This window comes from Carassius carassius, chromosome 3 (genome assembly GCF_963082965.1).
Source record: "Carassius carassius chromosome 3, fCarCar2.1, whole genome shotgun sequence".
Lineage (NCBI taxonomy): Eukaryota > Metazoa > Chordata > Actinopteri > Cypriniformes > Cyprinidae > Carassius > Carassius carassius.
Window position 1 is genome coordinate 35,857,366 of NC_081757.1, and position 17,982 is coordinate 35,875,347.

Here is a 17,982-nt window from a genome sequence, read left to right on the forward strand (position 1 = left end):
AATTCTGATATTACACAGTTTGCTTCCTCCCAGGTATAAAATTAGTAAAGATCCTGCTGACTGGCTAAATGTAAATCAAGACACTGGGATGATTAAAGTCAAGAAAATGATGGATAGAGAATCTGCCTCAGTCAAAGATGGCAAATACAGAGCTATCATTCTGGCCCTGGATAATGATGGTAATGTGTGTGTCTTTTTAAAAGGAGAATTCTTGTTAACATAGGCTTTTTCAATAAGTTTCTGTTTAAATACAGATGAAAATCCAGCAACGGGTACGGGAACCTTGGTAATAGAATTGGAGGATGTAAATGACAATGCTCCAGTTATTAATGAAGAAAAAATAGATATTTGCAATCGTGAGGCCACAGTGCGTCTCTCTATAACTGACAAAGATGGATCTCCTCATGCTGATCCCTTCCGCGTAGAGCCCCAAGGAGACACAAAGAAAAACTGGACTGCAGTGATGAATGAAACAAGTAAGGATAATGTATATTGGAAAAATATGGACTATATATGATTTACAGTGTAATTTTATTTTCAATTGTAAAGTGTTGGAGATTGTGCTGGAGTCTAGGTTTAAAAGCAGAATCCGTCTTCATATTCCCCCCAGTGTTAAAGGCATATTAGAAGTAAAAGATATGGGACAATTGTTCCCAGCACTCTTTACTCATGCCCAACTTCAAAGATTTAAGACTTTGTGCTTCTTGCATAGAATAGCCGGGTAGTTCATCCATTAGATCAACTCAAAAAGCTTTTTAGCAATTATAAAGGGAGCATTCTTTGTATGCTTTTTAGGCTTATTAATTCAGAATTTGGCCAAATCATATCTTGCTGTCCTTACCACCAGTACAAAGAGAGAAATATTTTTTTTACCTTGGCTGCAACACTATCACAAGGCAATTAACAAGACTGCCTGCCTTGTTATGCTGAAGTGCTTGGTTTTCTTAAAGCAAACCATCACCGCCAGTCCAAGACCAAAGGCAGTATGTGTCAGGAGGGTGATAGCACCAAATAGACTGTGAATTTTGTGTTAATCTATTGTATTTCAAATCGGATTAGTGAAGATCTAAGATATGTGAGATCTGTTATTCAGGGGTGGGTTTTAGGGGCCCTAAACAAAGGACTCAAGGTAACATTACCTTTGTGATTTTTTTCTTCGGATTGCACATATAAAACAGAATTAAGTGACATTTAAAATCGCCATTTACCTCACTTTGAAACACAAAAAAAAGTTCAAAGATATTTAAATTATTAATACATCATTAAAAGCAAAATGCTTTTTTTTTCTAATGTGAACTATTCAGCTATGGACATAGAATGACTTTGAGGTAGTGTTATGTGTTAACCAGCTGTTTTATTGTACTGTGGCTGATTGAACATTCACAAGGCATTATACATTCAGTTATTTGTGCTGTATCTTCCAGTATACGTTCTGATTCACCGTTATTACATGCTATAACTAGTAATGAAGTTGAAATCGATGGCCACAAAAAGTTGTGACAAATTTTTAGTATTGCATTTTTTTATTCACGTTTTCTTTCTTTTTATTGAGCAGTGCTTCAACATGTGCTCTTCATGGTTGTTTCTTTCTGCTTTATTCAGAGTGATAATAAATTAGGTCAAAATGAGTTAATCATTTGTGGCAAGCAGGCCTGCTGGGCCCAATGCATTTGCATGGTATTTAACACTGCTTCTGCTGTTATTGCATGCGCATACTGTATATGTTTGCTGTCAAAGACATAGATGTTAAAGTTATAATGTTATATGTCAGTCTAGAACATGATACTGTGTGTGTTCTTACACAAAATGAAATTATTTTTAATGCATTTTATTTTGCTACTTTAATACTATCAATTTAATAAAAACTAACAAACTATTTATTTCATGTATTTTTTTGAAACCATAACATAAACCTGGAGTACTTGAGTAAATTCGATATTGTTTTGACAAGTAAATAGCAGAAATTATTATTCATGCAAACCCTACTGTTGGCCCATAGAAAAGTTTGGATGTAACAATGTATCAATGTAACTGATACTATAGCAAATAATTGCTATAATAATTACTATATAAATTGGTGTTTCGATCTCTAAATATCTGCCACTACCTAAGCTCACTTTTTGCAGTTATGTTAATGCTAATAGATTTTGAACCATAAGGTCCATAAACTATTTTTGAGTCAAAATGTAGATAATTTCTTAATTCAGTAGGCAATATTTAGCAGCTAGCAATGCTCTATCATGATGCAGTTATGAACTTTATGTTCAGAGTGCTGTGGACACTATAAAAATATTATCAAAGACCACTTGTCACGGAACGCACACAAGAAGAACCAAATGCAGTGTTTATTAGGGGAATCCAAATATCATATATCCAGTCAGGCAAAGGTCAAAATCCAGGTAAGCAGTCAAAACAAGAAACATGAATATCTGCAAGGGAACACGAAATACAGAGTGACATAAGACAAGGACTCCATAACAATGACAGAAACAAACCGGGTATATATAGACAGGTGCAAACAATGTGAGTGGGAACAGCTGTGTGCAATGAACAGTGATTAGCCAGATAAAGGCTTGTGTGAAAACAGTTCCTGACGTGGGGTGATGATATGAGGAAGTGAGACCTCTAGTGGACACACAGGGATACACAAACCAGACACTGTGACACCACTGGACAAAAATGCAAAAAGACTGTTCCATATAAAACACATTGTTTTATCTTAGTTGGGAACACTGATCAGAAAGCCTAAAAAAGATCTATAAAGTTATGGGCCTATTTTTCTCCAGGAGGTCCTCGAAATCTTTTTCATATACATGGCATCATAGATTCTATCAATTACCAGAGATTTTATCAGAGAAAGCTCTGAACTTTTATCTACATACAGTAGGAGGGAAGAATGTGATTTAGGATGCAGTCTCAGAAAGGAAGTTTTTATGTGCCATTTAGCAGTGGGTCAATTTGAAATGCATTACAAACCAGTGCAGAAGAAATATACTATTATGGCACAACCAGACATTGAGAAGTATTGTAAAGAAAGCACTGAAGAAATTACTTAGTTAAAAGGTATCTTGCCCATCCAAAAAAGAAAGAATTTGCATCAGATCATCAGTGCCAAGGACTATGGCTGAAACAAAGAGATGATATGCTGTGTATATTTGCAAGTGTGATTTTCAAGGTACATTAAGGTTATAAAGAATGAAATAAAAAATAAACTGTGTAAATATACATACATCAATGGAAAGCTTATTTATTCAGTTTTCAGATAAATTATAAATGCCCATTTAAAATAAATTGACCCTTATGGCTTGTTTTCTGGTCCATAGTCAAATACATTCATGTTATAAATTCACATTAGTCTATTCCATCAATGCTACAAATCTATACAAACTCTTCTGGCATAAACACAAGAAAATATTTTTTATAATAAGCTCATAACTAAGCTGCATAGTGGGACACTATTACATTTCCAGGAGCTAATTTTACCCACGGTTAAGGCAAGCCTCACCTATATTTAGCTTATCAAACAGATTCCAGGGAGATATTTTTACAGGGGATCTCAGAGCAGCCTTACAGCCGCTGAGATTTACAGAATATTTTCCACACTGAGTGCTGGGAGTATATAAATATCAAGCTCTTACAACCCATTGACACACAGTGCATGACAGTAATGCATTGCACTTGTTACCCCAGCAGCACCAGCACTGCGCTCTTCTGCTCTGGTAAGGAGGGGCCAAGAGTTGGTTATATCTGTCCACTTGTTGTGGAAAATAAGTTCCCCAGAACAGGTGCAGCACGGTAACATTTAGAGGCCTGTTCCTGACATTCAGCCATCTGGATTTTTTTGTTGCTATACAGGTTGATCACTGTATTTGTGTTTCACTCTGTGCCCTTTAACCTCTGAGGTCAAGTAGTGGCACCACTCCAAAGCACTGCATCTCTTTTATGCTGGTGCTGAACATCAAGCACTTTCACCTGACACTTCAGCAAGGCAATAAATCTCACACATGCACCAACTTCCCAAGCCAAACAACCCCCCCACCTCCACCAAAGAAACATTTATTACTATTATTATTCTTTTTACTGTTATAAAATCAACTGGTAACACTTTAAACTTAGGGTCCTATTCATTCTTACAGTGACTAACATGAACTAACAAGAAGCAATCTCTTTGTTAATGTTAGATAATAAAATTACAGTTGTTTATCTTTCTCGTTTATAGTGTTAAATTAACATTAAAATGTATTAATCCTCTTCATTATTATTTTAGTATCATTGAGATACAATTAAAGTTTTGTATTAATAGTTCAAATTATTTTCTATTTTATTTTTTCATTATTTTAGCATATCAAGTTATATATAAAAAAGAAAATGAGAAATGTTTCCTTGGTAAATAGCTGAAATAAAATAAGTTTAAGATATATATAACTTATTTTAGGTATCGTTGGGTTACTAAACTAAATGCAATAAATACAAGTGTTTTTTAAAAAAAAAAAACAAGTAATAAGTATATTCGCTTTAAAGAATATAGTTACTGGTTTAGACCGCTAGTTGCCATTTTGCTTTGAATAATTTCTTATAAGGCAGATGGGAGCAAAGTGATCCTACCAGAGTTTACTATGTTTTGAAACTATAAATACATTAATTCTAAACTTACAGTGAAAAGTTTGCCATAATACATATTAAATAACTATAAGCACTTTGCAAGGCTGTAACAACTGCTGAAACTGGTTCTGCAGGGGATACAGTATAAATTTTGACTATTAATAGGGTGATAAAAGTTGTTTTGGAACACTGGGTAATATGGCACAGCTTAATAAACATATTTCCATATTCAAGCTGGGTCAGACTATTTACACTTTTTAAAGGATCTCTTTAATTCCTTCTGTGGAAAAACAGTGTTTTACACCAAAGGATCACACCATTAAAGATGGGTGCATCTGTGTTTTTATTAAGGGGGGAAAACTGCTACAAATACACTGTGTAAGTATCCTATTAAACCTCAGTCAGTATTACAGCTTCAAAAATGCACACCATCATTAACATCAGCAATGTTATTACTGTAATCTTATTATTACTCATAGTCATGAATGCATAATCACACCAAGCAAACACACAAAAGCCGGTCCTGCCGCCACCGGAGCACTGCGGTGGTGCACAAAACACAGCTTCTCAGTAAAGTTTCCTGGACAGATGCGCTGAGCGGGTGCGTTCATTAACATCACTCTTGAGTACTGGGTCCATCACATGTTCACAAGTTCGCCACGTTTCATCCTCAAGCATCCAGCATTTACTGTTCCAGTGATAATAAGATGTTACTACAGTTGTGAGCCACTGTTCACTATTGAGTCCTTGTCCAGTCATTAAGTGTCAAATACAGACAGACTGTGAGCCATCCATTGGTTGTTTATGTTGTTCTGGTGGACAGCCGTCAACCAACACATGAAATGCAGAAGTCCTCTATGTTTATCTGTGACGGTATGCATTGATGTTACAATACAAAAAGAGTGAAAAATATACATTTTAAGGTCATTCTCAAAGGTATCAGAACTGGAGAGCTGTGATGTACAATATCAAAAGTTTCACTTAAAAAAAAAAACAAAAAAAACATACTATGCTACAGCTGTGCACATGAATATTGTTTGAGCACTATATTTAGACACTTAAAAAAAACACCATTATTGAGTAAAAACATTGGGATACTGGGAAACTCGGTTGTTTTTTTCTACTTTCTACTCTTCAATTTCATCTTCATTTTTCTAAACAAGACCAAAAAATAACTGAGGCCATGTAAAACCTCAAAAGAAGCCAATTAAAAACACATTGCCATCAATTACAATGAACACATATTCAGTATGGAATTCTTGTTTGGAAACTATTGACGAAGTTATTTCTGCTTAGTTTTTTACTAATTTGCAGATATTTTTTTGCCATCATGCTTTTGCAAATAACAACACCATATTGACAATTCCTGAAAAGTGACAGCATTTCAGAAAATGTTTGATTTTTTATTTATTTATGTAATCTGCCCTACCTTTTTCACATGACAAATGATCTGCCTCTTGTAAAATACATTTGGCAGTAAGTCACGTTACATAACTGGAATAAAATTCCTACTCAATCATCAAAAGACATTTGGGTTAATTAAAGTGCAATGTTTTTAAAATGCATCTTAGCAGAAAAGGTGATTGCACCTTAATCCAAATTTCAACATAAGCCACAAAAAAAGTGTGGCAGTCTTGCCATTTTATGTACAATCTTAAAAAAAAAAAAAAAAAAGTGATCACTTATACAATGATTGTATAAGCTTCTTTTCGGGCCTCTTAATAAATACCAACAATCACATTCCAACATTACCTAGAAGGCCTTACACAATTATAAACGGCTCTGTATTCAGTACAAATGTACATCAAAGGACAAATGGCATCCAACACTGTGTCCCAATGAGATGTGACAAACTTCCAGAGATGTACTGTAATTTGTCTGTCCATACTGAAAGTGGAAAACCCAAAATACAAAAGCAAATCAAAACAAACTTGATGATTATTCACTCTCAAACAGAATTACTGTAATAATCAGACAACATCTTTGAGATTGTACTCTTGGGGGGCAATACTCATAACTTGAATCCAAATGAATCCAAGCTGAACGGCCAAAGATGTTAGCACGGAAGTTTGTGTCATCCCATTAGGACAGTGTCATTTTTAAAGAAATCAATACAAACTCTACTACGGCTTTTTAGAAAACCATAGAGGATAGATCACTCTAAGTGATTACACATTAAACTTTCTAAATGATTTGAAACTGACAGCAAGAAATTTTTTGGAAGCAAATGACTGTTCACATCATACAATTTCAGTCATGGAGGGTTACTCTCATGCTGCAGATCTTTACAGAAATCAAACCTATTTCATTCCCGGCCACTGAGTTTCAGATTAGACAATGATTGTGATGACACGCTTAACCTTGCTAAAGTAACAGCAATTCACAAAATGGAGATAAACACAATAGCTCTATTGCAATAGATTAAACAAACACTCTTATCAACACAGAAATGAATAACAAGTTGAAATATCATCTCATTCTTTAAAAAGTTGGTAATTTTAAAAACATTTTTTTTCCAACCAGCTCTAACGGTCTTCCACTCTTTTGTTAAGTTTTGCTTTAAATATATATTAAAACCACTACATCTGGCAGAGTTATCAAATCTACATCAAATGCGTAATGATGCACCAGCATCAAACAAATCTGCCAAACTAAGAGAAATCAGAAACTCAGAAGCTTGAAGCACGTCATCGTAGACCTGTAACAAACTATATGCAGGTACATAAATGCAAATGAATCAAGCTATAGTTCTATTCCAAAATGTGTCAGAGCACAATTCATAATATAAGTATCTATTCACATCATTACCATAATCGCAATATAGCAGACATCAGCCTAAGCGGTTTTATTCCAGAGGCAGTTTTCTTTTAAGTATGGTCATGGCGAAACAACAGTTTGACAAGAATCTTGTCTGATAAAAGTCAACATGTTTATATCTAGCTATTTAAAACACATCTAGTTTATCAGCACAAAAATTAGCAGGTGACTATCACATTCTGAGTACTGTGGTTTGTTAATGCCACAGTTATTATACTGTTATAACACCAAAATTCCTGAATAGTTCCTAGGAAACATGTTTGGATTTACATATTTTAGATAGTTTTAGATAAAGGAAAACAAAAGATCATTAACATTGCGCGCTATGCTTTGGCATTCACATTTGTGTACCTGTGTAGAGTATGTTTCTCTCTTAACGCTCAACTCAAGGTGTATCTTAAAATATGGTTAGGTATGTCTGTAACCCTATCACACCAGTGCTCCTCTAAACAGCAGTGCTTCTTAACACTGTACAAAGGCTTGGATTCAACACTAACAAAGTACAAACCCCGTACCAGTAGTAGTAAAAGACAAAAAAAATGTCTGAATGGCTTTGTGGCCAAAGTGTACAACTACACACTCTTCACTTCCTGTTAGGATGTTCTGAAGTTTCTCCATATCGATGCTGCTTTCAAGTCATGTTGGAATAATTGTATTTAGTTGAGCCTTTTAATACAAGAATCATGGCCGAAGCTGGAATTGAGGGTGTAAATTCATCCAGCGGGCTAACTAGGACATGCTAATAAATCAATCTTTGGCCACCTGGTGATTACTAAGTGTGCAAAAATTTCACATCATTTTCTGTGGCAGTACAAAAATGATAAAATATGTGCTAAAAAGCTTTCATTGTTTTATCTGTAAATGATCGAGAGAGAAGGACACTTTCCTAATGAATCCATCTTATTCTGACAAAATCGTTGGATTTCACGTCACATTATAATTAATATTATGGAACTTGTAAATAAAAATTCCCAAAGGACTTGAAGTCAGCACTTGTGAGTGATACAGATGAACAGTAGCAATGGATACATTAAAAGATAAAATGTTTCAGCACACCTCTAGAAGCTTGCCGTTTTATTATTAGTGCACCATTTAAAACTGAAACTTTTTTCCCCCCCAAAAATATAAATTTTTCTCTCATCTGAGGCTTCTTAGAAAATATTACTGTAGCAAGTTAAGAGCAGAGTATGCAGTCCTGTCAATATTCTGTTACTGAACTATAAAATAACAACAATACTAGAATTCAGACATGTAGAAAACTGTGACAAGTGCAAGTATTCACATCAACTCTTGATTAAAAAAGGGCAGATGGTATTCCGAATTCCATAAATGATGAAATGAGTTATAATGAGGATGCTGAAGATTGGTCTCTCATTCTCTACTGGTATTGCCTAAAGATGAGAGTTCATCACGAGGACAGCCAACCCCAACAAAGTTCACTTTTCAGCTTCGCTTGAATATTTTGAGCGCTCTGTACTGATTTTCACTTCATTGCCGGGGTCTATGTCACATTTGGATAGAAAACAATAGGAAGAACAACAAGAATAAGCATGGTGATATTTATCTATTCCTTTGACTGACTTTTTGCATACATCACTGTTTTGTTGATTGGTGTTTTGATGGTTACGATGATGATGATTATGATAAGCAACCAGAAGCTCCTTCCCTTAAAATTCAGGAAGTGACAACCTTGCTCAAATGTTATGCAACTGGCAAACAAGCTATAGAGCTACTTCAGCATCTAGCTGGAGTGTAGCTCGGGAATATAGACGAGAAGAGAGGTAGAGTGAGAGGAAAACAATGAAAATATTCAGCCTAAAACAAGACAGGTGAGAGGTGTTTGTGGAGCAGGATATAATGTGTCAGACTCTCAGCTCTCGGACAGTGAGAGGGTCAGTGCTGCCTGCAGAGCTGCCTCCTCATCAATACTGTAGTCCTGCATTCATACACATAAAAAGAGTAAAAGAACACACCTAGATCAGAATACGCCACAGAATTAAAAGAATTACATTTTGTTTAAAGAAAAGGAAGAACATTTACAACCATTACATTTTTTCCTTTTTTTTATATTTCAGCTGTAAAATTTATTGTAGAGAAATTACTGTATAAACTTTAAGAATAGAGGGAATTTCATCACACACAAAACGTGTCCACATGTATTACAGTAATGAAAATTTTGGAGGGAAAATGTGATTGTCATAGCAATAATGCCACTTAATGGTCTCATTTTCTTTATGCAAAATATCTTATTTCTTATTTGGCTTTTGAGATGAAATGTAAACCAAGATGTTGTTTATGAGATTTACTTGAACAGGGAAAAGTTTCTCTTCTTGGGTGAATCTTGGTGAAGATTTTATGTCAAAATACATTTGCTTAACCCAGTTTATTGACTACTGTACGTATGGTAATCATGGGTTTATCGCCCCCAAAAGTGTAAATATTGAGCTTCCAAGGCCACATCAAATCATTTAGAGCAGCCCACTCCAGCTCAACCTATAGTGAGAGTTTGAGACATGGCTACTGTAGCAGGCTGAGCCAGAGGGTGTTTAGGTGGTGTGGGATGATGGCTGATATGTCTCATTGGAAAAACAAATTCAGATTTGGTTACAGATCTGTAAGAGAAAATTTCGGCAACCAGGTAAAACAATGATAAACAATGGCAGTGCTTTTAGAAGATGGAGGAATGTGATGGAATGTATGGGTTTCAATCAAGACTTGCAGAGCTTCTTCTCACCCAAAAATTTTATTCTATCATTAATTACTCACTCGCATATCGTTCCAAACCTGTAAGACCTTTGTTCATCTTCTGAACACAAATTAAGATATTTTTGTTTAATTTTGAGAGCTCTCTGACCCTCCCATAGACAGCAAGGATCCTAACCCAATCAAGGCTCAGAAACGGGGGACATTGGTCAAATAATCCATGTGACATTAGTGGTTCAACTGATTATACTTTTTGTGCACAAAGAAAACAGTTTGTCTCCTCCGCGTCACCCTGGCACCATTTCGGAGAGTACCATATACGTAAACAACGTATTCTGTTCTGTGTCAGCAGCACTGTATGTGGACACACGGCTTATGTTGTTTACGCTTTGATCTGAACATAAACAACATATCCCCGTACATACATTGCATTAGAGGTGCTCTGATCTGGATTTTTGAGGCTGATTGTGATCACATAAAACAGAATCTGCCGATACCAATCACAGATACCTCTTCTTTTGATAATTTCTAACTATTTATAGTGATACTCCAATCAGGATTTTTTTTTTTTTATTCAGGGCCTAAATTTTATCGGAATTCCTCTCTTAGGTGACTGATTCCGCTACTGATCCATGGCTGTTTACCACAAACAACATTTATTCATTATTTTGATTTCAAATCCAAACATTGTCACTGAAAATGATTTTTCAGCATTGCAATTTTTTTTACACAGTACAGTAATACAATAAATATAACACTTATTAAATGCTTTTTACTTTTGCATTTACTTCTAGATTTATATATTAAGTTGCTCAAGCAAGTGGCAAAACATTTAAACTACTTTTCTTACATTATCATAAACTTACCATAGACAGAAATAGTCAGCTTTACTTTACAAAATTTTGTCAGTAAAGTCGGTTCTGTGATTAGTAGTAAATCTCCATCACCTGCATTCAGGTGAAGCAGCATTTACTACACAGAGCTCTCTTGTCAGTTCTCAGACAAGCTATGCAAAATTGTGTTCATAATCGCAGACGATATAATCGTAGGATTATAAAATTGACGAAATAATTTGCGATAATGACAGCTGTTTGCGTATCTTCTCAGTGAACTAGGCTCTGTGTAGTAAATGCTGCTCCATGTGAGAGCATGTGAAAATACCACATTTAATAAACATGTTTTTACTCCAAATTCACTGCATAACGTAGTGTTTGAAATAAATCCTTCTGTGAAATGATGTGGCTTCTTAGAGTAATTCAGGTAAGGTAACCAGATTTCTTAAATGAAAACTGGGGACATTTCCTAGTTCAGTGGTCAAAATATCACTGAAATCTCACTTGTCATTATCTATGAATGTTTTTTAATACAATTCACCAAAAATCAAACAGAAAAAAATTTAAATAGTAACTGCAGCAAATAGCCTGGGGTATAAAAAGTCCACTCCCTGTTAAAAACATCACTAAACATGATTTATAATTAATTTAACATAAAATGCTCATTTAAACATGAGCATTTTATATATATATATATATACACACAATGCATTTCGAGGTGCATTTCCATTTCCCCCCCCTCAAAAAATAAATTATATATATATATATATATATATATATATATATATATATATATGTATATATGTATATATGTATATATATATATACACACACACATATATATATATATAATTTATTTTTTTGAGGGGGGAAAAAATGGAAATGCACCTCGAAATGCGTCCTCAGATTTGATAGCAAAGTTTTGATACCAGAAATTTACCTGGTTAAAGTTATAACTGATTCTAAAATGTGTGTGCTTCATGTGTGAAAACAAACCTCATTGATTCTTGCACATCAAAAGCACTTTTGAGTTTCTGTTTACCATATTTAATGTGCATGTGATAAAATAAAAATGCTAAAAAATTAATGAGTACTTCTTAAGTTTAAATAAAATTGTAAGGAGTAAAAAGTACAGTTGTTTTCTTCAAAAATGCAATCAAGTAAAAGTACAAGTAATCAGTTTACATTTTATATGAATAAAGTAAAAATACCCCAAAAATAATACCTAAGTACAGTAATCCAGTAAAATTACTCAAGTATTTTACACCCCTGCAAATAGCAAACATTTTAAAACAGTAGGTTACTATTATAACAAAATGATGGCTTTACAAAAACACATTAAATAAAACAATAAATATGACAACATATGATAAATAAAACAACAAATGTTATTTTCTAACTGTATTTAACATTTCCACAACTGTGTGTACATACCTACAACCTTTCAAATTTTGTTTATAAACATATGCTTCTGAAAATTGATCTTTTCTATCCCTAATCAGGGTTAATATTTTGCATTTAGGCTCACAATGATTGTGCAATTGTGATTGTTAGTTTATTATTTTTTATATTATTCATATCAGACACTTCAGCGTTGTGATGGCAGAAGTTTCAGGAATGTTTAATAGGCCTATTGTGTGCAAAACAATCCTGCAACCTACATTACATGTTATACACTGCACACAAACAGTATTACTTTGTTTTAATATGTATATAACATAGTCTCATTTGATAACTGATGATGTGATAGCATACATCCTTGGATGCTACTCCTTCAGTCATTTTCTAATGACTGGAGCTCTCAGCCAGGAGGTTGTGTCATCAGATGGTTACCAACTATCATTGAGTGTTTCAACCCTTAACCATAAAACTCTCCTGTTGGCGGGTCAGCAGTAGTGGCCAGCAACTACTCACTTCCTCTTGGCTGCCAGCTCGACTCCTCCCTCCGATTCCAAATCCAACAGGAGGCTCTCTCTGCTGCCTCCCCGAGTCTTCATGCTGCCTTTTTTCTGTCTGATCCTCTTAGTCCAACAGCTGTCAACAGTTTCCAGACTGATTGGGCTGGGAACCCCCTGCATCCCACCTCAACAGGGTACAGCCATGTCTGCCAGCCTTTCTCGCGGCAGTTTTGCACCAGCTCCCTGTAACATTCAGATTTCCTTTCAAATGCCTCTTCACACCCCTCTTCCCATGGTACTGTAAGCTCAACCAGGATGATCTTTTTTCCTGTGTGAGAGAAAAGGACTGCGTCTGGTCTCAATGTAGTGTGGACGAAGTCCATGCTTGGACAGACTGCAGAATGCTTGCACTGATCTTACTGGACCCTGATAGCTTTGAACCCTCCTTTACAAAAGCTATTACAAGGGGCACCTTGATCTTATTTTGAAATTTCCTGGTTCTCTTCTGCTCCAAAATATCAGCAAGGATGGTTAAAACTTTGTCATGGCGCCATCTGTATCTGCCCTGAGCAAGCGCTGTGCTGCAACCGGTCAAGACATGGGCCATTGTTTCTTTCTGCCCACATCTGTGGAGGTTCACAGGGGAAGGAAGAGTGTCATAAACGGCCCTCAGTAAAAAGGATATTTGGTATGGCTCCAGCCTCCAGAGATCATTCCATGACACTTTCCGCTTGGGGAGACCCCACCGAGTCCAGGCACCCTGGGATCCAAGTTCCACTGCCTTTGCCCTTCTTCGCTCATCCTCTAGATCCCTTACTTCTGCCTGGATCATGGCTTTTCTTTTCACCAAGTTGGCTTTCCCCCACATATGAAAGTGGGACATGCCTAGGCCTTGCCGTCCTACACAGGGTACTCCAATAATGTCTTTAAGCTTTAAGTTCCCTTCAGCTAGGACTAGCGAAGCTGTGGCATCCCATTTTCGTCCTGACCTCGTTTTTATTCCGGCTTCACTGAATTTCCTATCTCTGGATTCTTTGAAGGTCATGGCCACCCTACATTTGGCTACTTGAAACTCCTCAACCAAGGAAGAGAGAGGTAGCTGAAGTTGCCCTGATCTGATGTATAGCCCAACTGATGTAAAACTAGGTGGAATTCCAAGCCACTTTCTGAGGTGTGTGTTGATCTTCCGCTTTACCCCTTCCACTGCAGTGAGTGGGGCATCATAAACAGTCAGCACCCACATCAGTCTGGGAAGCAGTCCATGCTGATACAGCCATGCTTTGAATTTCCCTGGAAGTCCATATGTTTCTATTTTCTTCAGCCACAGTTCTGCTTGCTTTTCAGTGGTGCGGACATTGTTGTGATCCATTAATAACTTATCGTACCACTTTCCCAAATACTTGATAGGGTTATCACTTGATAGGGATGGTCTCCCCTTGTATGGCCAGGTTGTACTTAAAGGTGATGTTGCCCTTCCTGATTATCAAGCTTCTTGATTTCTTTGGCTTGAATGTCATTCTGGCCCATGTTGCCATCTCTTCAAGTTTTGCTAAGACCCACCGGGCCTGGACATGGGAAGATGTTGTGATTGTAAGATCATCCATGTAACCTCTAAGAGTGGGTTGCCGAATCCCTGAGTCCATCTTTGGGCCTCTGGTTTCCTTTTCTCCTGCCTTGATGATAAGGTTCATGCCCATGATAAACAGAATTGGGGCTACTGTACACCCTGTGACAATCCCTCTTCCAAGGTGCTGCCACTGACTGATGAAATCTTAAGTCTTAAAGCGAAGCTGGATTCCCCCCAGGTAGGTGCTGATTATTGCCCTGATATGATCTGGGATGTGGTAGTGTCTTAGAGCTGTCCGGATTAGATCATGAGGGATGGTTCCGAAGGCATTGGTCAGGTCCAGCCAGACTACGGTCAAGTGCCCTTTCCTCATCCTGACCTCATGTATCATCTGGCTGAGGACTCCCGTGTGTTCCAGGCACCCTGCAAAGCCTGAGATTCCTCCCTTTTGGATCGGGGTGTTGAGATATCCATTATCGATCATGTATGTGGACATTCTCTTTGCCACCACTGAGAAGAAGATCTTGCACTCCGTGCTGAGCAAAGAGATGGTTCTGAATTGGCCAATACGCACTGAGCCTTCCTCTTTAGGCACAAAGCAGCCTTCAGCCTTCTGCCAGCTCGATGGAACAGACCCTTTCTTTCAGACCATTTTAAGCAGCTTCCAGAGGCGGCAGAGGAGATTTGGACATTTCTTGTACACCCTATAGGGTATACAGCTGGGGCCTGGGGCTAACGCAGCCCTTGCTTTTTTTACCACCTCCTGGATTTCCTTCCATGTTGGTTCGTTGGCATTGAACATGATGGAGGGGCTGTCAGCTGTCCCAACTTCTGGATTTTCGTTCAGTTCAAGGCCACTGTACGGATCACTATGTGTCTCTTTGAGAAATGCCTCCACCTCTTCCTTCGGGCTACTCAGGCTCCCAGATCTTGCTTCTTCCAGTAAGGATCTGGTGAAGTTATAGGGATCTTTTGTAAACTGAGCCCTCCTTTTCTCTCTCTGCTTTCTCAATTTCCTCATTCCTTCAACCCTTCTAAGCCTTTTGAGGCGCTCTTGAAGGCTGCTTGTGATTTCCTTGATCCCTTCTTTTTTCCTTAGCACTACTCACTTTGTATCTCTTGTTTAGGTTCTTCATCTCCTTCCTCAGATTTTGAATTTCCCTCCCTCTTCTGTTTGTTTGCTTCATTGCCTTGGTGTTTTCTTTCCTTTCCTTTTCCTTTCCTCCGAAATGTTCCTTAGCTAGATTGTACGTGATTTCTGTGAGCGTGTTTATTTTCTGCTCAACAGTGCCCGTTGTTGTGACTTCGAGGATTTGGTTCAGATTCTGATCAAGAGTGGCCCATGCCTTTGTGTCTGACATTTTTGGCCACTTGATCCTCACCTTCATGGGTTCAGACTGGGTGGTCTATCTGGTGAAGCGTTCCTTATGAGTGCAGCACACTGAGGTGCTAAGAAATCTCCAACACTGTGGGGTGCTTCCTGGTTGGGGTTTTCCGACGTCTCACCAGATACTAGATCTGTGCGCTGCACCTGCGCCTCCTCTCTCCCACACTTAGTCTTAGCCTGGTGTATTTTGAGGCCCCTTAAGTTTTTGCAGATTTTACCGCAGGAGCACTTCACATCTGGTATATTCCCAGTTATGGTCATTTGAGTGAGCCTTCTCTGCATCATTGATCCTGTCCTAGCCATTACCGTGAGATCCGTCCCATTGAGTCTCTTATCCTCCCCCCCCTCTCGGGAGACTCTGGGGGTATTGCCCATGTGAAACTTCCGTAGCTTGTTTGGTGCCCTCTTGCGAGTGCTGTGCATAGGGTTGCTGGCCCTACGCACCCGCACCGGTCTTTCCCGGAGGTCAACTGTCTCTCCAGTGTCACCAATCTTTCTTGGTTGTCATCCAGACTTTCCTGGAGGTCACTGGGTAACCAGAGGTTCAGTGATAGCATACATCCTTGGATAATAGTCATAATAGTGCTCCGCTCTAGTTCAAGCTTTTCATGGCTACAGTAGTGGCTTGCGACCAAGTAATCAGCTCACAGCGCCCTCTGCTGGTGAAAATAATCCCAATCATATGATAGCCAGCTGTCTAAATTGGTCAGGCTTTTCTATTATATTTGCGGGGCTGTTTTGAACATGCTGTAAAATGGGGACATTTCTGGGGACAACTCCAGTCGGGGACAGGACAGTACACCAAAAACCGGAAAACAGGGACGTCTGGTCACCCTATAATTAATGTACACAATATTTCATTGTATTCTAAGCAGTGATAATGTCGATTAGCATTTCATTATAGATATACTTTATTATGATGAAGATAAAAAATATACTGCCATAGTCGTGTTATTTATTCAGCTGCAGCGATAGGCATTTCCTGAATTTCTTCTTCAGAGCTTATAAAGATTTTCAGTGCGAGAGCACCCTCTGGCCTTTGGATGGAGATGTACTACTGATCACAGAACTGTGCTTCACTGAAAGATATGCATGACAGTCGCAACTTCTGACTAATCACAATTTAATGACTTTGCAACTTAATTCTGATTAATTGTGCAGTCCTAAACTCTACTGCCCTTTCTTTTGCATTTAAATCTTTATTACAAGCAATCCTGCAGTTTATAAAGAACTGTGTTTTCGTACCTCCACAAGTGCCATCTATTATTGCCTTGTTTATCGGAAAGTGCTATTTCCCTTTAAACCTAGCCAAAAATCCATTTGTGTTGACTGTGAAACACAGTAGACTTTAATAATAATAATTTATGTTGTAATTACTACATTTTTGTGTCAATCCACATTCATATTTGCAGCAAACAATGCGCTGTTACTTTAATTCAGTGCTTGCAGTGCAGCAATAGACTTGGTGCAGAAACGATCTGGGCACAGGGTTAGCTAACCTAACCCTAACCCTAACCCTAACAGCAGATGCACCGCTCCTGAACACACTGCCAGACCGTAACTGTGTGCAGTAAAAAATTTAATCCGTTAACATGAGCACCGCAAAAAATATGCACCAGGTATGCACTGTAAACGGAGTCATTTGAACCTGGCATTAATGTGTGTGCACATAAGTGTATGGTCTCCAGAAGATTGCGCGAGCACTGAATGGTTAAAAACTGGCAAGAATTAAAAATAAATGGAATTTATAAACTTTAGTGATGATTTAGTGATGAATGAAAAAAAAATTATATAATTCTAATTTATATAATATAATAGTAAAAAAATGAATTATTAATTAATTATTTCACTCGCACCGGAGAGGGACAGAGGCTGAGACAGTGCCGCTGCATGTCACGCCAAACCTCTCGTGATTATAACGCCATTATTTTAGTTTTCTTTGTGCACAAAAAGTATTCTTGCAGCTTTGAAAAATTACGGATGAACCACTGATTATTTTAACGTTGTCCTTGGTAAGTTTCTGAGCTTTGATCGTTTAGGATTCTTGCTGTCTATGTGAGGGACAGAGAGCTCTCGGAATTCATCAAAAATACCTTACTTTGTGTTCCGAAGATGAACAAAGGTCTTACAGGTTAGGAACGACATGAGCGTGAGTAATTAATGACATCATTTTCA

General features: G+C 37.4%; 1 protein-coding gene across 1 annotated transcript in view; it reads right to left on the minus strand.

Moving 5' to 3' along the window:
- Positions 1 to 5,984: 5,984 nt before the first annotated feature.
- LOC132125720 (E3 ubiquitin-protein ligase RNF166) overlaps positions 5,985 to 17,982 on the minus strand; it is a 74,888-nt gene continuing 62,890 nt past the window's right edge. The window contains exon 6 of the mRNA XM_059537008.1: positions 5,985 to 9,355. Coding sequence (XP_059392991.1) covers positions 9,290 to 9,355 — 66 coding nt within the window. The 3' untranslated portion in view covers positions 5,985 to 9,289. The remainder of the gene's footprint in view (positions 9,356 to 17,982) is intronic.